This window comes from Lemur catta, chromosome 8 (assembly GCF_020740605.2).
Source record: "Lemur catta isolate mLemCat1 chromosome 8, mLemCat1.pri, whole genome shotgun sequence".
NCBI lineage: Eukaryota > Metazoa > Chordata > Mammalia > Primates > Lemuridae > Lemur > Lemur catta.
The window spans coordinates 5790258-5802245 of record NC_059135.1 but is presented as its reverse complement, the minus strand read 5'-3'; the positions used below and the strand labels follow the sequence as shown (position 1 = coordinate 5802245).

Here is an 11988-nt window from a genome sequence, read left to right as displayed (position 1 = left end):
CAGGGCAGGCTCTGGGGCTCCTCAGGGGTCTCTGGGCAGGAGCCCCAGCGCCCGCCTCTCTCTGCAGGCCTTGTGCACCACCCACCTTCTCATCCAGAAGATGGACCAGGAGGACACGCTCCTGGGCCTCCTCCCCGAGCTGCTCTACACCCTCCTGCTGCAGCTTGCCAGCAGCCACAGGCCGGAGGCCGCCTCGCCCGTCCTGAAGACGTGGAGGCTGGTCCACACAGGGCCCCTGCCTGAGGAGCTGAACCCGCAGAGGTGCTCTCGAGGGCGGGTGGGCAGGCGGGAGGGGGTGAGGCAGCAGTGTGTCCAGCACGTGTCCGGCACAGCGTGGTTTTCAGAACTTGCAGACCCACTCCCTCCTGGGACTGTACCCTCAGCCCCTTGGACCAGGTCCTGCAAGTGCTGGGACCCGGTCTCACAGCACGGCGGCCTCCGGGCCAGCCTCCCTGGCCGTGTGCTCCCAGCCGGGCATCGCGTCACAAGCTCCTACCTTCTTCCAGGATCACAATCAAGTCCATGCAGCTCTTGTGCAAGAGGATCCGCAGTGAGCGGCTGGCGCACGCCCTGGAGGAGCAGGCCGTGTGGGCCCTCCTGGAGGACGGCGGGTCTTTCCTGGAGGGCGTGAGCCGGCTGGCCAGGTGGGGCCCAGCTATCACAGGGTGGCCGTGGGACCTGAGGGGCACCTCCTTGGGGACAGAAGGGCCTCCAGTCTCCTCCTCGGGGGACTGAAGGGCATGGTTTAGTCCTGGTGGAATGTTCCATTTCTGGGGGAATTGCCATGCTGATCGACCCATGTCCCAGACCCTGGGTGGTGTGCAAGACAGTGGGAATCTCCTATTCCAACTCTTCCTGCCCAGAGCAGAAGGTGAGAGGTCAGAGAGAGGAGGCCACACAGAGCTTTGAGCAGGGCCGGGGTGGGGACTTGCTTCCTGGGTCCAGATCTCCCGAGCAGCCCTCATTCTCGGTCCCTTTTATAAAAAGCAGATGGAGATTAAGTACTTTGCTGCCCACCTGACCAAGCCCTTTGGGCGAGGAAGGAGAGGCCCAGAGGAGTTAGGAGATCTGCCCCGGTCACCTCGCTGGCCCGCACCAGCCCCAGGCCAGCTCTGCCCAGCGCCAGGCAGGAGCCGGGTCCCCCCTGACCAGCCGCCCCGTCTCCCCACACAGGCTGTGCATGCGGCACGTGGAGGGCTACAGGCAGAGGCTGTCGGAGCTGGTGCTCAGGGGCATGGACTCGCAGGTCCTGAGCTGCCGCGTCAGCAGCACGGCCATCTGTGTGGAAGTGAGACGCCGGGTGTGGGTGCGGGATCCCTGGGCTCATCTCCAGGCACCGGCGTCGGGGGCAGGCCGGCTCCCCGCCTTGGTGGGCTCGTTCACTCACCATTCCCCGTCATTCATGCATCACGAGAGTAGTGCAGGGCCGGGCACTGCGGGGAAGAGAGGCTGAGGCACGGCCTGTGCCCTGGAGCCCGGCAGCCAGCTGCTGTGCGACACGGCAGGTGCCAGCAACCTGGGGGCCCAGCGGAGGGCACCTGGGCCGTCACCGGGGCAGGCTGCCGCAGCAGGACTCTGAGAGCCGAGGGGCTCTGCCTGCTGGGACGGTGGGCCTGGCTACCCTGTCGTACCACTGGAGCGTTGAGAGGGTCCCGAGGGAAATGACGCCTGACATGCCGCAGGAACCAAGCAGCTGCCCAGGACAGGGGTTGGCAAACGTTTTCTGTGAAGGGCAACATAGTAATTAAACATTTTTTGACTTTGTGGCCAAGAGCAGCCATGGACAATACATATACCAGTGGGCATGGCCGGGTTCTGATCAAACCCTCCCGATGGACACTGTAATTTAAACTTCACATAATTTCATGTGTCATGAAATGTTCTTCTTTGGATTTTTTCTCCCCCATCATTTAAAAATACAAAAATGATCCTTGGCTGTGGGCTGTACAAAGTCTCCTGGCCCAGTGCAAAGCAACCTGGGACGTGCTAGTCAAGCCACCACCTCATGTCCTCGGGCTCCTCCCTGTGCTCACGCCACCTCTGTGAACCCTCCCATCGAAGGTGGGACCGAGAGGCCCCATATGACATGTCTGGGTTTGGAGCTCTCAGTGGCCAGGCCCAGGTGCTGGCATTCGAGGGCCGGGTCAGGGTCCTGCTCCTCCGCTCAGCAGCTGGGCAGCCGGGGATCAGGGACTTGGTGTCTCTGTGCTTCCACTTCCACATCTGCCAGACTGGGGACAGCGGTACCTGCTTTACAGGGCGTTGGTGAGAATTAAATGAGATAATGTAGGCATTGCTGGGCTTCCAGGTGAGCACTGTCTAAAAATGAGGTTCAGCTTTTGAGAAGCAAGTTACTTAAATTCTTCAAAAGTTGATATGACCGTATTATAAAGGATTTTTAAAACTCATGCTAAGAAGTTCGGACTTTATCCTGAAGGGCATTTCAAATGGGGCGAGATAGTTTTACTCACCGCTCTGCCTCCTTAGTAGGTGCTCGGTAAATGTCTAAATGAAGGAAGTGCTGCAGGAAGCCGCTGCCGATGTTGGTGTCCAGGACTGGCTGGAGCAGGGGGAGGAGGAGACAGGGCGCTTGGGGTTCAGAGCAGCCGTGCCCGATGGGGGATTAAAGAACTGGACATGGCAACGGTCAGTAGACTCACATCTCCTCTCGCTGCCGGACTCACCCACTTGGTGTTTAGCTTTCTTTTTAGGACTCCTTAAAACACACTCAGGGGCTCATGTGCGTGTGCACATACACATGCACGCACACACATGCACACACATGCATGCATACACATGCATGTACACACAGGCATGCATACACACATGCACACGCATGCATACACACATGCACACACATGCATGCACACATGCACACACACACATACATACACACATGTACACATAGGCACGCATACATACATGTACACTTATGCACACACATGCATGCATACACACATGCACACACAGGCATGCATACACACGCATGTACACATGTGAGCCAGGGGGTCTCCATCGGCCTGTGGTCTTGGCACTTTGGGTACTAGGCCAGTGTTGACTCTCCGAAATGACAGAAATTCATGCTCCCTGTGCATTTCTGTTCAGACACGGGTGGGCCTGGCTCCGGCACGTGGCAGCCGTTCTGCCTTGTTAACTGAAGAAATAAAGGGGAAACGAATCTATGTGTCTGGACAGGTAACACTTGTCCAGCATTCCCCCCATAGTTCCTCACTGAATCCCCACAACGACCCCGAGGCAGGCACTAGTGTCATCCGCTTGTTACAAGTAAGCAAACTGAGGCACTTGCAACCCTCCCGTCCCGCTCGGTACCGTCTGTGCGTCGCACGCCTTGATGCAGGGAAGTGGCCTCCGCCGGGGTAACTGTCGAACTTCTCCTCCTAGCTCATGAGCGACCCGATCCTGCACCAGGAGAAGCTGCTGAAGCCGGCGGTGCTGGCGCTGGAGAAGGGCACAGAGCAGGACGAGGACGAGGCCCTGCGGGTGCTGTCCCTGCGAGCGCTTGGCAACATGGCCCTGGGGGCCCCCAGGAAGGTACCTCGCCAGGCCCTGAGGTCCCCAGAGCTGGGGAGGGACCCCATGGGTCCTCTGCTGGCGGGAGCCAGGGTTGAGTCAGGGCTGCCGCGTCCCCCAGGTGAAGCAGTACCGGAAGCTCCTGCTGGAGAAGTGTCTGAGCTCCCTGCGGGGGCCCGCGAGCACCAGCGTGACCGCCGAGGGCATGGAGGCCCTGGCCAAGATCCTGGCTGAGCTCCGAGAAGGGGACGTGGGGGCCTCTTTCGACAGCATCTCTGAGCAGTGCAGGGTCTTCTTCGACAACGTGAGTCCCTCATTCGCGTCCCTCAGCTTGTCAGGGAGGGAGCAAGCACTTCTCACCCCCCAGTGAAAAGACGGGCTCCGGGGCAGAGCGGGCTCTGCGGCTCCTGGGGTCCGAGGGCTCGTGGGCCCCTCCAGCCCTGCCAGGAGGGAAAACCTTGCCCGTTTCACTCCTTGCAGCCCCCAGATACTCCCTGGGCACCTACGACCTGCCGGCCTCTGCTGGGCAGGGGGGGTGTTCATGTTCCACACAAGCCCTCACCCAGGAACAGACTGTCACAAGGGTAGAGTAATGCCCAGTTCCTCGAGGACTGTCAGCCCTGCCAAAGGAGAAACTCTGCCCTGATGCAATGACCCAGCAGGCTCTGCGGGGGCCATGGCATTGGGAATGGTCCTCGGAGAATGGTGAGGGCTTTGTTGGGCTTTTTGCTTCCTGCTGTCAGCCCCTGTGTAACATCTTGGCTGCAGGAAAGCGAGCTGCTGCGTTTAAAAGCCTTCATCCTCTTTGGGAGGCTGGCAAAGATGGTCCGGATTTCCAAGAAGCATTTCTTCAAAGGGGAAGTGAAGAAGGCCTGGGTCCCCCTCATGCTGCACTGCCAGGACCCCTGCTCCAACACGGCCGGAGTAAGATGCACTCTCGTCTTTATGTCTCGACGCCTGGGGCCCGCTGTCCCCCAAAGGGACAGGTCCTTTAGCTCTGTTAGCTGCGGGCATTTCTCCACCCCACTCAGTCTTCTCTGAAAGCCCAGGGCTGCAACCCCAGCCCCACCCTGACCCTATCTCTCTGCAGGCTGGGGAGAGGGGCATCTCAGCCCCGTGGGGGGACGTGGCATAGCTTCCTGCTCCAGTCACTGCCGGCAGCGTCTTCTGTGCAACCCCCCTTTCTTCTAGCAGATTCTGCAACTGGCTGTTCACTTTTGGGCATCAGGACTTGGTCCTGTCCCCTCCTTACTCCCCATGGGGCAGGCCCGGGTTGGGGTCCGTTAGAGGTACTGGAGGGGAGCTGGCCTGGCTTCTCCTCCCGTTCCAAGGCCCAGCTTCCCACTTGCTGTAGGGTGGGAGGTAGGAGAGGGAGAGAGGACGTGTCTCCTCATTTAGCCACTGCCCGCACACCAGGAACCTGCCACCCCAGGCTCCGCACTCGCCTTGACCTCCCCGTTCTTGCCTCTCCCTGCATAGACTGGGGAGGGGGTACAGGGGAAGTGGCTGAGGCTGGGGTGGTTCTGCCCCCTCCTAGGAAGCCTTGGGGATGCAGCTGGCCCCACACGAGGGGAACTCAATGTCATTTTCAACTGGTGCCTTGGTGCCCAGTTCTGCAGCACAAGACAAGTGCCCTCAATCCCACTGCCTTGAGGGTGGCAGGTTTCTAGGTGGGGGATTTTCACCAATGGATACACAGCCCATGTTCAAGGCGGCAGGGGCTCCATCTCAGGTGGCCTCCCAGGAGCCACAAGCCCCACCCTTCTGCTTTGTGGGGTGCTTCCTGGGCTGCCCTCTGGCTTCTTGCCAGCCCCACCCCTCGTGCAAACCACCCTGGCCCGGTGGGCCTGACGCCTCTCTGCTGTCCTGTGTCCTTGTCCCTCCAGGCCTGTATGGCTACCATGTTTCAGTGTGTACACTTCTGGGGCTGGAAGTCCCTGGAGAGCCCCTTGGGGCAAAGTGACGCCAGTGCTGATGACAGGATGGCCGTTTTCCAGACAACTATGTGCTCCATCTTGGTGAGAAGCAGATGGGGACCAGCCCATCCCATGGCCACACTCTGGCCTGGAGCTTAGGGTTGAGGCTGCCACAGATTTCTTTCTCGTGACTCCTTTTACTTCTTACATGTGAGCTGCCGAGACCAACAGAAGTAGAATGCAAACTGCATGTCTACTCTTAAGTTTTCTAGCAGCCACATTCAGAAGAAGAGGAAGCGGTGATAGTAATTTTGATATTTCATTTTACCCAATATAACTAAAACATGATCATTTCAACACGTAATCAATATAAAAACCATTATTGTGATATTTTACATTTTGGGTTTTTTTGGTAATCTTTAAAATCCAGGAGGCATTTTACACTTAATTCAGACTAGCCACACTTCAAACACTTAAGGGCCACATGTGGCCAGTGGCTACTGCATTGTTCAGCACAGGTTCTGGACAAATGCAAGAGCCCCTCTAGAGTCTGACAGAAATGCAACAGGGGCTGAGAGTCTTAACCTGCATAGCTACTAATCTGCTGTGTGACGCTGGGTTGGGCACTTGCCCTCTCTGGGCAGACCCTGCCAGTTGCGAGGGAACTGTCACGTCAGACAGACGGGAACATGCTTGGTGAATAGCCCGTCTCCAGGATCGCGTCCTCCAAGGCTGTGTGTGTCACTTGTGTTTTGTAGACTCAGAAAAAGCCTGCCGTTCTCTACAGCTTCTTGCTAGAAACAATGGCCTACGTTAAAAATAACTTGTCAAGGATCAGAGTCGCTGCCTGCAACTTGGCAGGTAAGCAGACAGGTCTCTGGACTCAGGGTGGAATGTGACGGCCTTCTGGCGAACCCCAGTCCTGGACGGGGAGGGAGACAGGTGGCAGAGTTGGGCCCGGGATCAGGGCTGACCCCTGCACTGAGCTCCTGTCCCGAGGGGCCCATGTCCTCATACAGCAAAACTAAGTCTGTTGCAGGGAAGGGCACACAGTGGTTTGCCTGCTGATCCAATACTCGCGATAAGCATGTCTCTGGGTGTCATTTTAGGAATTATTATGACGCAGATGTCTACACATTATCTGAAAAAGTTGGACTTTCCGGCATTACGGAATTGTAAGTAGTGGAGGCTCGATTATACTCTCACCAAAACTCATTTAGGCAGCTTAATGAAACTGCTCTGAGGGAAGAGCCAGACTAATCTTCATTGTGGGAACTTGGGGCGGCGGGGGCTGGTGTAACCAGGACAGAGAGGGAGGGATGCGCGGGGACTGTCCAGGAAGACAGCTGCTGATGGGTGGGGTCCATCTCGTCCAGTTGTTTCCCCCGTTCACAGCTGTTTATGAAATGCTTCTGCCCTGATGCTGCAGTCAGGCTGTGCGTATCTTGCTGTCAGGGTGGCCACTGGAGACTTGAGAGGTCTGTGATGTGAGAAATCACACAGCCCCACTGCCGTCTTCTGGCTTCACACAGGAGGTTCCAAGTCCGTCCCTTGCCACTGTCAGCCGCCCTGGCCTGTCACTGATGCCAGGGCACAGGGTGTGCGGTCCTGACCAGGGGGCCTGATTCCTCCTCTCTGTGCTCACTCTCAGCTCTCCAGGAGCTACAGCTGGACACGGATCCCGGGGTCCGGAGGGCAGCCCTGGAGACGCTCAAAGTCTTGGATAGCTGTAGTCAGTACTGGCTTTTGGCTTTACCTGGAGGAATGTCCTAGGTAGGCCAAATGTAAGATGCAAACTATCTTCTCAGAGTGCCAAATCCTACCATAGTGATGCAAACCCTCTTTAATTTGTAAGGAAAATACTATTGTAAAATAATCAGTATCCCTTTCTTTCCTTCCATTGAAATAAACCTCCGCTGCCATTTGGAGTGCAGGCTCCTGACTGCGATGACATCCCACAACCTAGATCATGGGCAAAGGGAACTTCAGCCCTAACGCGCCACTTCATTCCCGCCCTGCCCTGGCGAGTGTCAGACAGCCCTTGGGCCCAAAGGACTGGAGACTAGCTTTGTGTCTTCACGTGCACTTCAGTCCCACACACACTGAGTGTGCCCACTGCCAGGCTCTGTGCCAAGTCCAGGGGCAGGGGCGACCTATTGTCCCTCTGGCCCCCAGCTACCCCATTCTTAAAGGGAAAGGTAGACATCTATCTGTCCAGCAGACCAGGGCACATCAGAGGGAGAGGAGGGCCGCAGCCGGGGTGGAAGTGGTTGTGGCACAGGGGGGAGAATGTGCATCCCCCTGGGGACAGTCCAGGAGGGCCTCATGACATTTATGCCAGGCCCCTCACCCTTCCCATGGGGCCCTGAAAGTAGCAAAGCATGTTTGGCCTCTGGAACGGAATTTGGCCGAGGTTCCAAGAAACCTGTGGGGGACAAGGGGAGTGCGGGGAAACTTTCCTGTACTCAGGCCGTTGGCAGAATAGGCTGGTTGTCCCCGAGCAGCTGAAAACAGGACTCCCAAGCTGTTCCCACTACAACCGCTGAAGGCAGTCATCATATGGGACCCGTCGACAGGGGAGGGTTGCTGAGCAGCTACACCATCAATCCATGCTTAAGGCTTCTCTGGAATAGTGGTTTTCAAACCATTTTGAGGCTCCCGTGGAACAAATAGTGAAGTTATTTTCTGCCAAGTGATGGAACGTGTTGCTGCTAAACAAGCCTGGACACCCCTGACGCAGTGGGGATGGACGCGCTGTCCAACACATGCACGGGAGATGGCTGCACATCTGCATAACTGGCCCTGCCTTCATACTTGTGTGAAAACATTTCTAAATGGATTACAGACCTAAAGGTGAACAAAACATTTGAAACAACATAGTATTTTTGATCCTAAGAGTAAGGTAGTTTTTCTCTAAAAAGTAACAAATGCCAGAAAAAGGGTTAAGCTAGCTGCTTGCCTTAGTCCACTTAGCACTGCTGTAGCAGAATGCCTGCGGCTGGGTGATTTATAAAGAAAGGTGTATTTACTTCATGATTCTGGTGGCTGGAACGTCCAAGAGCACGACGCCTGCATCTGCTCAGCCTCTGGGGAGGGCTGCGTGCTACATCCAGACCTGGTGGAGAAGCGGAAAGGTGGGTATGTGCAGGGACCAAGCAGAAAGGAACCTGGCGTCAGAAAAGCCTGCTCTCACAGTAATTAATCCAGTCCTGAGGGAGCGAGCACTCCTTAGAGACAGCATCAATGCATTCGTGAAGGATCCTCCCCCATGACTCAAACACCTCCCACTAGACCCCACCTCCTGACCCTGTTACATTGGCAATTAAATTTCAAGACAAACTACGTTCAAACCATTAGCACTGACTGTGTTAAGATGTAACTTTGGTACATAAAATACCATTAAGTTAAAGGCCAAATCAGAGATGGGAGCAGTTACTTGCAACTTACATAAAACTGGATTGGTTCATATGATAGGATCCAGAATATACCCCAAACATGAAGAAACAAAGAGGCAAACAGAAACAGTGTCCTGAGGGCACACTGGAGAACCAGCATCCCAGGAAGACATGCAATCTCAAGTCATCAAGGGAAAGCAGGTAGTGGAGCAACACGCTTCACACCCATGGTAGCTCAAAGGCTGCCAGCTACGTGGGGAAGTGGCGTCTCCCATTGCTGGGCTTAGTGCAGCGGAATAGTTGTTTGGGAAAGCAGTTCGGCATTATCAGGTAAATTAAAGATGCATGTATCCACAATTCACAGTTTGCTTCTAGGTGTGTGCCTCAGATAAACTTACACTTGTGCACAAGGATCCTGGGTGATGTGTTTCTATCCAGATGCCCAGGACAGTGAAGTAACTGCCTAGAGAATGCTTAAAATGAGAGACGCCCACACGCATTAGCTCCTGTCAAAGGTATACAGTATTAAATGATTCCTATGGAAGTTAAAAACATAGAGACTATACTGCATATAGTTTATGGGTCCTTGACTGGCAGATCTTATAAACTGGCTAAGACCCACACCCAATTCCTTCTGCCTCACCTTCTTCCCCTAGATCATCAAAACTGTTTTGCAGCCTTTCTGCAGCTAGGCCTGGCCCAGCCAACGAGACCTCAGCACAGTCTGCTGGGTTTGAGGGAAAGGAGACACAAGCAGCCTGGGTACGAATGATGGTTTTCCTGATGACAAGGAAAAGGCCTAGACTTGCAGGGGCCACCCTGCCCTGGCCGAGTCTGAGCCAGCAGTCCACTCCGGCCTGCTCTGTGAGGGAAAATGAGCCTCCTGTGAGGTCTAAGGCTCTTGGCCGGGTCCTCAGCTGTAAGCAGCATGTGCCTTCGTTACTGACCCACGGTGCTGTGAACTGAATTGTGTCCCTCAAATTCACACGGCAAAGCCCTAACCCCAGGGTGATGGTATTTGGAGATGGAGCCTTTGGGAGGCCATTAGGTTTAAGCGTGGTCGTGACAGTGGGGCCCTCATGATGGGATTAGAGCCCCTACAAGAGACAGCAGAGAGCTCTTTCTCTCTCTCTGGTTAAGTGAGGACACAGCAAGAAGGCGGCTGTCCGCGAGCCAGGGAGAGAGCCCTCACCAAAACCCAATCATGCTGGCTCCCTGTCTCAGACCTCCAGCCTCCAGAACTGTGAGGAAATAAATCTGTGTTGCTTAAGCCACCCAGTCTCTGGCCTTTTGTTACGGTAGCCAGAGCAGACTCCTACACACAGGTCCCATCGTAAGACGTGGGTGGAAGGGATACACACCAACATCGGGACAGCAATCGCCTACGGAGGGGGAGGGAATGAAAGTGCATAACTGAATCTTATCCTTAACCTTTCATTTACAAAAATCCAAAACACACAGCATTATATTAACAACTATTTACTCCAGCATGGGTTTTGTTACTGAAGTCTGAATATTTGAAGTATTTCATTAAGAACAGTCACTGTGGTATCATATCATAAATGGCACCACAAAAAAAACCCCACAAGATGTCATAGATGTTGTATGGCTGCAAGAGAGCTTTGGAACTACCAGGATGGCTTAAATACAATATGTTTTCATCTAAACATATTAAGATGTTAGGAATTACTTTTTTTTTTTTTTTTGAGACAGAGTCTCACTTTGTTGCCTGGGCTAGAGTGAGTGCTGTGGCGTCAGCCTAGCTCACAGCAACCTCAAACTCCTGGGCTTAAGCGATCCTACTGCCTCAGCCTCTCAAGTAGCTGGGACTACCGGCATGCGCCACCATGCCCAGCTAATTTTTTCTATATATATTTTTAGTTGTCCAGATAATTTTTATCTCTATTCTTAGTAGAGATGGGGTCTCGCTCAGGCTGGTCTCGAACTCCTGACCTTGAGCGATCCACCCGCCTCAGTCTCCCAGAGGGCTAGGATTACAGGCGTGAGCCACCACGCCTGGCCAGGAATTACTTTTTATGGCTGAATTATATGGGTTGAACATCTGTAATCCAAAGATCTGAAATCTGAAACGTTTTGAGTGCCAACATGATGCCACAAGTAGAAGATTTCATACCTGACCTCATGACAAGTCACAGTCAAAACTTTGCTTTATATACAAAACTATTAAAAATATTGCATAAAATTACCTTCAGGCTATGTGATAAGGTATATATAAAACATAAATAAATGTCATATTTTAGACTTGGGTCCCATCCCCAAGATATCTCATTATGTACAGCTGACCCTTCAACAATGCAGGGGTTAGGAGTCCCAATCACCCTCATGCAGCCAAAAACTTTTTTTTTTTTTTTTTTGTTTTTTTTTTTTTTTGAGACAGAGTCTCACTTTGTTGCCCGGGCTAGAGTGAGTGCCGTGGCATCAGCCTAGCTCACAGCAACCTCAGACTCCTGGGCTTAAGCGATCCTACTGCCTCAGCCTCCCGAGTAGCTGGGACTACAGGCATGCGCCACCATGCCCGGCTAATTTTTTCTATATATATTTTTAGTTGTCCAGATAATTTCTTTCTATTTTTGGTAGAGACGGGGTCTCACTCTTGCTCAGGCTGGTCTCAAACTCCTGACCTCGAGCGATCCACCCGCCTCGGCCTCCCAGAGCTAGGATTACAGGCGTGAGCCACCGCGCCCGGCCCCGCCAAAAACTTTTGACTCCACAAAAACTCAACTATTAATAGCCTCCTGTTGACCAGAAACCTTACTGATAACAAACCGTCCATTAACACATATTTCATATGTTGCATGTATTACGTACTGTATTCTTACAATAAAGTAAGCTAGAGAAAAGAAATGTTATTAAGAAAATCATAAGAAAAAATATACTTACTGTTCACTAAGTGGGAGTGGATCATCATAAAGCTCTTCATCCTCATTGTCTTCACGTTGAGCAGGCTGAGGAAGACGAAGAGGAGGGGAGGGGTTGGCCTTGCTGTCTCAGCGGCGGTGAAGGCAGAAGAAAATCCGCATTTAAGTGGATCTGTTCTGTTCCAACCCTTGTTGATCAAGAGTTAATGGTATATGCAAACATTCTAAATTCTGAAAAACCACAAAATCCAAAACACTTCTGGTCCC

General features: G+C 53.6%; 1 protein-coding gene and 1 long non-coding RNA gene across 3 annotated transcripts in view; one reads left to right on the top strand and one right to left on the bottom strand.

Annotated features, from left to right (window-relative positions):
* Positions 1–7371, top strand: part of MROH2A (maestro heat like repeat family member 2A) — a 42503-nt gene extending 35132 nt beyond the window's left edge. Inside the window, exons 33-42 of one of the 2 annotated variants that reach the window (XM_045558996.1) lie at positions 68–261; positions 507–644; positions 1174–1282; positions 3403–3552; positions 3653–3835; positions 4300–4455; positions 5418–5549; positions 6206–6308; positions 6557–6622; positions 7099–7371. In XM_045558996.1, the coding sequence (XP_045414952.1) occupies positions 68–261; positions 507–644; positions 1174–1282; positions 3403–3552; positions 3653–3835; positions 4300–4455; positions 5418–5549; positions 6206–6308; positions 6557–6622; positions 7099–7220 (1353 nt within the window). In that variant the 3' untranslated portion in view covers positions 7221–7371. Of the gene's footprint in view, positions 1–67; positions 262–506; positions 645–1173; positions 1289–3402; positions 3553–3652; positions 3836–4299; positions 4456–5417; positions 5550–6205; positions 6309–6556; positions 6623–7098 lie in introns of both variants that reach the window. The other variant, XM_045558995.1, reaches the window with a different exon arrangement.
* On the bottom strand, positions 5753–11775 carry LOC123643457. Its single transcript, XR_006736799.1, has 2 exons — positions 11744–11775; positions 5753–8562 (listed from the first exon to the last, which is right to left on the bottom strand). It is a non-coding gene; the product is annotated as an uncharacterized LOC123643457 (long non-coding RNA).
* Positions 11776–11988: the final 213 nt, after the last annotated feature.